The sequence below is a fragment of the Lepisma saccharinum genome, chromosome 14 (genome assembly GCF_977018435.1).
Source record: "Lepisma saccharinum chromosome 14, izLepSacc3.1, whole genome shotgun sequence".
In the NCBI taxonomy this organism is placed as follows: domain Eukaryota; kingdom Metazoa; phylum Arthropoda; class Insecta; order Zygentoma; family Lepismatidae; genus Lepisma; species Lepisma saccharinum.
In genome coordinates this window covers 70,432,560-70,444,198 of record NC_139242.1, presented here as the reverse complement: position 1 = coordinate 70,444,198, position 11,639 = coordinate 70,432,560, and the positions used below count along the sequence as shown (strand labels likewise).

General features: G+C 39.0%; 1 protein-coding gene across 1 annotated transcript in view; it reads right to left on the bottom strand.

Annotated features, from left to right (window-relative positions):
- Positions 1-6,377: 6,377 nt before the first annotated feature.
- The window catches only part of fliI (FLII actin remodeling protein), a 46,038-nt gene continuing 40,776 nt past the window's right edge, over positions 6,378-11,639 (bottom strand). The window contains exon 19 of the mRNA XM_083134808.1: positions 6,378-6,504. Coding sequence (XP_082990934.1) covers positions 6,378-6,504 — 127 coding nt within the window. The remainder of the gene's footprint in view (positions 6,505-11,639) is intronic.

Below are 11,639 nucleotides of genomic sequence, written 5' to 3'. Positions count from 1 at the left end.
TTGTCCGCCGAGTTTGGTAGAATCTCGAAAATAGAGGATAATTGTCAGTATGCTGTCCCAAACAATTTGAACACAGTACTGGTATATTCAGGGAGCGATTTGGACAATCGTTTATGTTGTGTTCACCGGAACATTTGCCTCATTTGGGTTTCGCATTACAGAAAGCTGGCAATGTCCAAGCCACCGACGTTTGTGTCACTGGAGAATTTGCTGCTATCGAAAGTGTCTTAATCCGAAAGTGAAGTATGGTATCAAGCTGGTGTATCCTGGTCTTGGAACACTTCTGGCGTAGATTGATATAGACGAGTGGTTGGGCTTTCCAAATCGTATCCCAATAGCTGGTGGTAGTTGAAATCTTCTGTGGTGAAGTTTTTTGCCTCGTAGAAAGGCGACAAACTGTGTGAATGTAGAAACCTTGCAGCTGTGGAGTTCCGTTACTTTGTCACTCCATTTTCGGGAGGTTATTACCTTGGGGTAATCCTGGGCCGATGATCCGCCGGAGAATTGAATACCTTTCCCCAATCTACCTTCCTGAGAAACTGTCATAAGCGCACAATATTCAGTCTGACTAATGATTTGTAGGCGATTTCTCGTATTCGAGGAAATAGGCGTCCGTCGAACGTGGTGTAATACTCTGTCAGCAATGTAGCCTCTACAGTCGAATTAAAAATTATGGAAACTCGAGTTTGGACGCAAATTACAAATTAATCAGTAGACTTTTTTAAAAATAGGTTACATCAAAATTTAGTTTATTCAATTCCGCCTTAATCTGTAGTAACCAAACTCATTTTTGGAGTATATTTTATACCGTCGCACTGTGGGATAAAATTCGAAAAAGGTGGTCGTCATCAAATAACTCGAGACAGAATTGAAAAATCGTGACAATAATCGTTACTCGGGGGTTTTTGGGGTCGCTGATTACGAATCTGACAATATTTTTACCAAAAACAAAATGGCGGATCCAAGATGGCGGCCAAAAATTCACAAATATTGATAAATATTAACGAAAATCGTTACCCGGGAGTTTTCTGGACCGCTGATTACGAATCTGACAATATTTTTTCCAAAAACAAAATGGCGGATCCAATATGGCGGCCAAAAATTCACAAATCTTGATAAATATTAATGAAAATCGTTACCCGGGGGTTTTCGGGACCGCTGATTACGAATCTGACAATATTTTACCCAAAAACAAAATGGCGGATCCAATATGGCGGCCAAAAATTCACAAATGTTGATAAATATTAACGAAAATCGTTACCCGGGGGTTTCGGGGCGCTGTATTTTTGTGGAAATGTAGTCCTCCACGAATGGAAAAGTTTTTTGGAGTTCTTCGTTCAAATGGTCTTTTAAGAGTATAAAAAGTTCACCTCTTGTTAAAGATATAACTTCCTCTGTGTTCATGTCTGAAAATAAAAATTGATATTAGTATTTATTATGATAGTATTTGTAAAAGTTATAAATTTTTGTCACCAATTAACTTAACAAAATTGTATTTAAGTTATTCACTTAATTTAATCGTCATAAACGATATCAGCATTAATATTTATTTTTAAATAATGTAATTACTCCAAACGTTCCCTTCAGTAAATTTGAATATAATTATTTCAATTTATTATTTGATTATAAATAATTATAATCAAAATTAATATTTATCAACATTTGTGAATTTTTGGCCGCCATATTGGATCCGCCATTTTGTTTTTGGGTAAAATATTGTCAGATTCGTAATCAGCGGTCCCGAAAACCCCCGGGTAACAATTTTCGTTAATATTTATCAAGATTTGTGAATTTTTGGCCGCCATATTGGGTCCGCCATTTTGTTTTTGGGAAAAATATTGTCAGATTCGTAATCAGCGACCTCAAAAACCCCCGAGTATCCATTTTCAACAACATTCATTAATATCTAACCGATTTTCCACCCACGTACGTTCTCTTTATATTTTGTTTATGACTGCACATTGTTTAAACAATTAGTCTTAATACTAGGGTAGCAGGTTCTAGCAGCCAATTCTTTGAAATATCGAAAGTTAAGGGTTCAACAAACATTTTCCAGTGAGAATCATCGATCGAGTGAAGTCGAGTGGTTAACTTTTTGCTCAATGTTTATAAAAATGTTCTCAATAAAATGAAAAAAAACGAGTGTCTTTAATTATTAATAACTAATTTACAGTTAATTATGAATAAACTTGGATTTAATTATCGTATTACACATACCTTGCAGAAAAGAATCCGAAACAATTTATACTAATATCATATATTATGCCGATAATAGCGCACTATTTCTCCGGCACTTTATATACACGCTGTATTTTTGTTAGACGCGTCCGCTTGCACGTTGAACTCTGAAATGACCTGACTCACTGCTGAGTGGCATCAAACACTTGAAAACCGGTTTTCCTTGTGTTTTGGGGTTCCAACTAACGGTCGGTACACAAGGCAACGTTAAACTGGGACTTTCGATTTTTCCCCAATGGCCAGCTTTTTTCGATTCTATCCCACTGTGCGTCGTCAGAACGAAAAATGTGCCGTTTTTCTTAGTTCTGCAAACGACCACTCTCTTTCAAATCTGTAATAAAAGAAACGGATGGTCTAATCATGAAAATACGGTGCAGGTAGAAAGGTGTTTTCAGATTTTTTAATTGAACAAAAAACAGTTCTAATCAATTTTGTGAAACAACTTTTTTTTAATTTTTTGTGTGTTCCTACAAATACAATATAGGTCTCGTTTGGAAGCTCTTTGCATCTGTTTCTAAAATTCATTATCATTGTCAATTCACATTTTGAAACCGATTTTATACAAAGTTTCTATTCAACGGAGTAAATATGTACGTAAACGTGGCAACACTGACTCGGAGTGAGAGCCCTCAGTTTCTACGGTTCAAGGGACATTGTTGTGTTTTTCTGAAGACTTATAGGACTTCAGCAGTTTCTAATCCAAGAAATTACCACGTTACGTCACCCAATGATATTCGCTGAATATTCCCTAAGGACTCACCTTATAGGGTAAAGACCCCGAATATGAGAATAGTCACCTAAAATGAGACCCCCATGTATCTCGTAAACAGAGAGCCGCACCCTAGCGGAAAGAAGCTGAAACAGGAGGAGGAATCGCGCCATAGCACTGAAAGTCACGTGAGCTCTTTGTGTATCGAGTTGGTGACGCAGCGAATGTGAAAAAGAAAACGTGCTCGTGAAAATTTTGCTGCCGTTTGGAAACTAGCTGCTGAAAATGGTTAAGGTAAGTTGTTACTGATCCCCTTTTTACTGTATTTCGTAGTGGTTAGTGTGTGTGTTGTACCATGTAATTAGTTGCTAGTTTTCGTCCACTTGTAAGAGAGATAGCGTTGTTAATTTGTTTACCCTGCGAAGGTCCTATTATGAGACCTGGAAGAGGTTCAATATATGAGACCGGCCTCATAATAGGACTACCATAATAATGAAGGGTCTCATATTAGGAGTCACAAAATATATCTAATATTTTACGTTGATTTTCATCATTGCTTTTCCTAATTTGGGAGTTACGTTGCAATTATGTTACAAATGAAATGGTTATTAATCTTTACATTTTGTTATATGTAATGAATAGAACATTCTTGTAGTTTTTACACAAAATAACGAACTACATCGGACGATATTTTTGGGAAGGAAACTTGAAGGCAAAGTATTGCAATTTCTAATAAATTCAATGACTTATTTTTTTCTAACGAAAGAAAAGACAAAACCATAAAGTACTTCAATTGTTCGATGAATGTTTTGGACACACTCATTTTTAAATTTAACCCAATTTACTCATAATTAGATTAATAAAATGTGAACAATTATTTTAGAAATGTGTAGGCCTATAGCTCTATAGCATAGAATTTATTATGAAAATGTTCATTTCTTTGTTTCAGGGAGCGGCCTCATCCCAAAGGAAGAAGTGGAGCCCAGAAAGCATAATAAGGGCTGTACATTATGTTCGAAGTGGCGAAATGGGTTATAAGAAAGCTGCACGTTATTTCTGCGTCCCCAAAGGAACACTAGAACGTTACGTGAAAGACAAAGGGAAGACACCTGAGGCATTAGTGAGTGTTCGCTTAGGGCAAGAAATGGCTGCGAGGTTTTCTGAAGCGTTACCCCGAACTGTCTATGCTAAGTCCAGAACCAACATCATTTGCCCATATTAAAGGATTCAATCCCGATAGTGTGAGTGCCTTCTTTGATATTTTTGAAGGGGAACTGGAGAAGATTCAAAATAAACCACACAGACTTTTTAATGTGGACGACTCAGGAATATCAGTGTTTTCCTTCAAAACATTTTAGCCGCAAGAAGTTGAAACATGGTTGCGTCAGAATCGAGGAAAACCACTAAAAATAACTAAAATTGCCAGAATATTGTCAGGTGCATACAACAGAGCTGCTACTATGGAAACATCCGTTAATGCATTTCGAAAGACTGGGTTTTTCCCTTGCAATAGATACATTTTTCGTGATGAAGATTTTGCAATACACTCTGTCAGCTCTAAAAAGAAAAGAGGAATGTGACAGGTCAGTCAGTTGAACTACCCAAAAGTTACGTGGATCCCCAACCAAGCTGCAGCAGGTTAGGCCAACTTGAACAGGAACAGGAGCCTGAAAGCAGTCCTATTCAGGCTACGCAGTCTTCAACAGTACCACCCCCTGATGACGATGCCATTGTAATGCCAGAAGACATTGAGCCACTGCCAACATTAGACAGCCCATCTGTTACCAACTCCGGGAAATCTCGCGTATTGAATCAACCAGTAGTTATAACAACGACACCATACAAAAAAAGATTTGCAGACAATTGGAAGAAATGTAAGAAGGAAGTGAAGAAGAACCTGATTGGTGGGGGTGTTACAGGAAGTAGGAAGTAGTTACTCACAGTAGGAAGCCTACTGAGGTCCAGAAAAAAGCAGCAATCAGATTACTCGCGTTCTACTTCACGTAAGAAGAGGAAGGTTGTATCAAAGAAATGTGAAGAATCCACAGATGAGTCGGAAGAATCTTTCTCATTAGCAGAATCGTCTGACAGTTTAGAATTAGATGAAGATGAATATGATACAGAATGTGTATTTTGTGGTTCATCGTATTCCAAAGATCAATGTGGTGAAGAGTGGGTAAAGTGCACACGTTGTTACAAGTGGGCTCATGCTCATTGTGGTGCAGATGACACATTTGTGTGTTCGATGTGCAAAAATCAAAAGTAAACGCATTATGAACTTCGTTTCTACCAGGTAGCTACTTCATGTGTAACACAATGTAGGTTTCATTTGAAGTGAACCAATTTTGGTGACAACAGGACAGCTACTAGGATAGCATAGAAGGAACATTTTGTTTTGTATTTTTAGCATGGTAAAAATAGTCAGTTTCTTCTTTAGAATAGCCTAATCTTTTTAAACATGGTGTAAAAATAATTTTGTTTCAATTATAGTTGGGTAAGAAAATAATTTAGTTTATTTAGTTCAAAAATAATTTAGTTCAAAAATTCAAATGATTTATATAAACCAAACAAGGCCGGGGTCTCTTATTCGGTACCCCCTATAAAAATAGCTCACTAGCACTTGTGTTCACTTTTTTGTTTATAATTTATGATTGTTACTTTTCTTTATATTTTAATACCTTGTATCATAAAATAGACTCCCTACAAAATATATTTTTAAAAAAACATTAATCGTTTATGCTTTAATTAACAAGTAAATCGAATTCTACCAAAAGGGTCTCATATTCGGGGTCTTTACTCTATATTTCACCTTGGATCTGGATACCCATATCCAAGGTAACTTAACCCATATCTTCATGAAAACTCATGCTCTCCTTTGAACAGATAAGTGATGTATCTGTGATTGTTAATATGCTCCTCTTCTTTGAGAATCCATAAATATGTGATGAAATTGCAAATAGGATAACAAGTTATTTCTTTCTGAGCTGTTTTTCATTTTTAACTTTGAACGTCTTAAAGAAAGAATATAGTGAACACTATATTGTCGAAAGAGATTGATTAACCATGGTCACAAATAAAAATTAAACTTCATTTGTCAGCGGCACAGTGACACGTAGGCAGGTGCAATTTCCAGAATTACCCCTTATTATTTTGCATTTGGAATTTAGGCATTCTTATTGGCCAAAGTCGCCTGTCAAGCACATCCTTTTTCAATTCCAAACTTCGAACGCAAATAAAAACAAACTACAGAAAGCAATTTTCACAATCATAACATCCTGCTTTTCGATTTTTCGTCTGCTCCGCACCGCGGCGCCACTTTACTGACAAATGGTAAGGTCGATGCTGGTTTTCGGGAAATCCTTTCGCCATTGGCAAATCCCTAACAAACCTTTCCATCTCAAGCACCCGCTGTTATCCTCGTCGAGACGACCTACTTCTCTTCTTCCTCTAATTCCCTCCCTCTTACTCGCTTCGTGCGCTGGCGATTGGAAGACGATGTTCCTTCTCGTTCACGTGAAACACAACAATCACCATCCAAATTAGTTTTGAACCTTGAACTAAAACGAGAATTTCGGTCTAGGTCACACGTGAAGATTACATGCGTTGTATGGTAAATCGTCTGTGCGTCGTACGCAATATAGGGTGTCCCAGAATTCTATTTCATAAACTGATACATTACTGAAGTCACAAAATGAAGGATACATTTCCTAATTTATAATTTTTCGAACAAATAAAGTTACTATGCATAAACATATACAGGGTGTGCGCAAAATTCCGTACACTCCTATATTTAGGTGAGCAATATAGGGTTATACCAGCCTCCTTCGTGCTGGTGACTTTCACACGACTTTGGCACGTGTTCTCCCGTTGTCACAAGGCCTTAACGTACTGTCCCCTATTGACGCACTGCATTTTTGAGGCCAGTGTTTCTCTGAACGTTGCGGCAGATGAAAGTCGAAGCGATGGCTGACATAAGTGATTACACAATTGAAGAGCATTTGGTGGCCGCCGTATTTATTGTTGATTCTGTTGATAACGTTCGTCATGTACAAATGATTCAAGTGATGTGCGCACTTGAGGTTCATTGCACAAGTGTGAGACGTGGAAATACTGAACAGTCTTTGGTTTCAGCACGATGGAGCGCCAGCCCACTATGCATTGTGTGTTCGACGCCTGGTGAACGCAGTCTAAGAATTACTGGATCTGGCTTAAAAGAGCAAGAAACTCTGTGTAAATATCCCGTAGCCTACGGTTTTCAAGTTATTATAGGTAAATATTTCGTTTGAGAAACTTAAGAAACTCTCTGCCATACCAGATGACTGTAAAACGCAAAACAGAAATTATGTTTAGTTCTTTTGTTTCAGTGAATCGTCAAGGCTGTTGATGACGTAACTATGTTACAACGTGACGTATTTGTGGGAACGAATGAACTTACTTCTCGAGGATATTGTGAAACCCAATTATTAAATAATCATGATTGGATGGATGCAGGCAAAACTTTTAACGTTTCGTTGATCTCTGGTAATGACATGTGTCTTGACTTTGAGTTCGAAATATTCCAAACGAAAAAATTCGATATATTGCCGAGGTTAGGAAGTCTGATGGCTGAAGTAAGAGCTAGGGCCATAAGGAAATTGTGATTGTGATTGTGATTGTGATTGTACTGTGTATTAAACATAAAGATCAAGTATTCAAGTGATACAGGTGACTTCTAATCCATACAAGTGTCAAATAGTATACATAATAGGCCGTAAAGGTCCTATCATTGATAATCAGAATGGAAGACTTAAATGATCTTCATGCAACCTCGTCTTTCAATTCTGAAAACACTGGTGATGACATGAATCCTAACATTTCACCCGCATTCTACATTGAAGTAGAGACTTCTCAGACAATAACCCATCAAGAAGATCAAGAAGTTATGGATAATTCTTTTAAATCTTCGAACGCAAGAATCTCGGCTCAGAACTTCTACGATTATAACAGTAATGGCCCTTTCATAGTTCTGATAGAGGGTACAGGAAGAAACGTTGGTAAACTTGCGGGCGGGAGCCTAGGTAACAAATTTCGAAAAGCAGAAATTCCAGTTAAATATATAGACCAAGGTGGTCGTAATAGGGTAAGAGTATATTTCAACACTGCTCAGGAGGCGAATAACTTTGTTAAAAACGAAGAATTTCAATCTCATCTTTCTATTAAGGCTCGCATACCTCAATCCTTAATTCAACGAGAAGGTTTAATATATGGTATAGAATTCGACGTCAGTGAGGAAGACGTAGTGGATGGCAGTCAATCATACATTCCTATCATTAGTGCAAAACGAATGAAGAAAAAGATTTGGAAAAGTGATGGATCGTTTCAGCTACGAAATACTAAACTAGTGTGTTTGACATTCCAAGGTAGACATCTCCCAGAAAAAGTAGCCATAAATAGCAGCATATATGAAGTAACACCCTGACATGTCCTTCCTGGACGTATGAACAGACTGCTGAAGTATACCATCCCGCCTGATAGATATGAATCTTGTTGCGGGAAAATAGAAGTTACGAGATTAATGGAAGTTGATGTGATAATTTTTGTGCTGCTGTTACTATGATTTTTAGTGCATTTCGTTATGATGTAAAATGTTGTTCTTAATTGCATAATCAAGATAAATATATTCTGAACCTAGATGTTAACACGTAAGTCCTGAGTTTGTTAATTTACTGCAAATCTTAATGTTTTCCCGTGCCCTGGGAGGTATCACGTGTATACCGATATACAGTCTCATGTTAGTCAATCTCAATTTGTATTGAGATAAATCTATTCTTATGGTTATTAATATTCTACAGTTGAACCTGGCACGACCGTGTCAATAATTTGGCGCACAGAACGTGGGGCCACGAGCACATTGTGCTTTAGCTACGTTAATCTTTGGTAACGTGTTTTAGATTTGCAGTTGACTCAGAACTTTTGATGCGCAACAATGGAAAAGAAAATATTAAGAAGTGGAAGCAAAGCTTCATGTGTTGATGAAAGCACAGTTCATGTGTTTTGCTGTGAGACTACATCAAGGCTTGATGATACGTTTGTTTGCACTGAGTGTCAAAATACTTTTCATTTGAATTGTGCAAAGCTAAAGTCACCAAAGGAAAGTAATTCTCCTGGTGAATTAACATGTCTCGCATGCAAAGAAAAACTTTCAGTTCCTGTTGTTCCTGTTACTGCTGATTTGCTCACGTCATTGCAGCGAATGCTGGAGGCAAATTCCAGCAACCTGGAAACTAGAATCCAGAAAAAAATGGCAGAAAATGCTAGCAGTCTGGAAGCTAAAATGGATAAACTCCAGGAAAATATGAATATCTTGGAGCACAGTTTACAACTAAAATTGGAAGAAAGTAGTAGAACTCTTGAGTGTCGGCTAGAAGCAAGGATGGAGGAGAAACTGGCCCATAGTTGTTCACAACTCGCTGCGTCCAATTCAGAGATGGGACGAAGGATCGAACAACTGACTCTGCAAATGTCTGAGGGACAACAGAAATTGAACGAAAGCCTTGAAATTGAGATGATGAGCTTACGTCAAGCATGTCAGTCAAATTCTCAGCAGCTGGAATCTAAACTCCATGAAACAGTTGTTCTGTTGAGGGAAGAAGCTGAGCAGACCAAGGAGGACTTCCGAAAGGAAATCACTGAAACGCAGAGCGGTTTCAGGGAAGAAATGTCCAGAGAGTTGGACAACCGGGTGACCAGTATGGCATATCAGCTGAGAGAAAACTTGAATTTGCGAGTTGTAGAGACGGTGGCAGAAAACCTTAAAAGGAGCACGGAGAGTCCTAGAGAGAATGCTGAAGAGTGGAAAAATGATATGGAATCCAAACAAGGTAAGCTTTCCTCAGACATGCGTAATCTTTGTGACGAAGTGGCTAAAATTTCAACCACTTTAAGCAAGTTGCCACTCTCCGGTGAATCAGACTTACCGCAGTTGGACCAGCTGGGCGCGCCTTTTCGAAGGTTTCTGTCTCCTAGTCGTTTTGAGGTCTCTTCGGGGCAACGAAACCGTACACATGTAAAGAAAAGACGCCACAGAGAGATCGTTTCCAGTTCTTCAGGCAGCGAGTCGACTTTATCGGAAAAGAGAAAAGAAAGAAAATCTCGAACCAATGCTACGCGTGGTGGGATGACTCCCCGGATGGCTGACCTGAATTCCATGCGGAAATTCGACGGAAATATTATAGCCACTTCGGCTGAGATTTATCTCAAAGAATTAGATACCAACCTTGAGATCCTTCAGATCCCGCATAGATACAGGCTGGAGATTATTCCTCGTTTGCTAACGGGCATGGCTTATCATTGGTTCTACTCTCATAAGAATGATTTCCACACATATTCAGATTTCCGTAGGGCGTTTAAGAGGCGTTTTGCGTCTTCAGAGGCAAAAGAAAGGGAGTTGGCATCTGTTAGGGCCAAACGGTACAATAAAAACAATGACAATAGTTTGGAAGAATATGTTTGGTCTGTATACTCTGCTTACAGAAACCTGAGTAGCCACTACACAGAGCAGGAGGTGGTAAACCTCATAATCGGCCAATTGCCTTATAGAGTGAAGCAATTGTGTATGGCCCACGCTCCCGTAACTGTTGATTTGCTTGCAGATTTTGTTAAGAGATACGAGCAAGCGGAAGAGCAGGATGCTTGGCGAACTGCGTGGAGGAAGGAGAATCCTACTCACCAGAACAACAGAGATATTCCAGGCAACTCGGCAAACAGAAACCCGAGGGTTCGTATGGTCCAGAGGCAGAATAATTACCGTGAAAATCGCCCTGCAGGTCCATATAGAAACGGCAATCGTTATCGTCAACAAAGCCAAAATAGGCAGAGACGTGAGTATGCTGCTCCCAGATACGTACCTTGTGAGAGACCACGAAATGAGAACCGTTTATCTTCACCGGAGCACAGTGAACCTTTGAGGGAAGGTCGTAGCTCTCCACGCTTGCAAGCGGCGAGCAGTGGTTTACAAACAGATGCTGCAGTGTCGTACCCTAGTAACGAGCAGCAACAGAGCGTCGAGCTGACCAGAAATTTTTGCTGGGAGAATGGAGCAAATCTCGACCAGGTGCGGGATTTTACCCCACGCCTGGCATAGAAACGTCCCCTTCTGATGTCGGGCTGTCTCGGATAGAACTGGGGCCTGCAGAAAATATTTCCCAGTCTGTAAATAATGATCTGAAGCTGGTGTTTGTTATCAATCATGAAGAGAGTGAGTTTCTTTACAAATTGTGTCAGGCTAGTCAGTCTAAAAACTTTGGAAGAGCGCCTGAGTTCAAGGCACGTGTAGCAAATGTTGATATAACTTGTATAGTGGACACTGCAGCTGAAATATCTGTTCTGAGTCTAGACATTTGGAAGAAAATAAAGCAAAATTTGCCAGGGGCCATGTTACAAGCTACTCCAGAGGTGCGACTTATTGATTTCGCTGGAAAAAGTCGAACTCGAGTTGTGGGAAAGCGCAGAATCGTGCTGGAAATTGCTGAGATTACCATACCTTTAGAAATTTTTGTTGTGAAGGATTTGCCTTCAGACTTATTATTGGGTTATTCGTTCCTGCAGAAATATGAAGCAGAGATCAATCTGAAGCATAAAAAGTGGTATCTAATGGTGGATGGAGAGCCAATTGAGCAAACGCTAGATGATAATGATTCCGTTGATAAGCAAG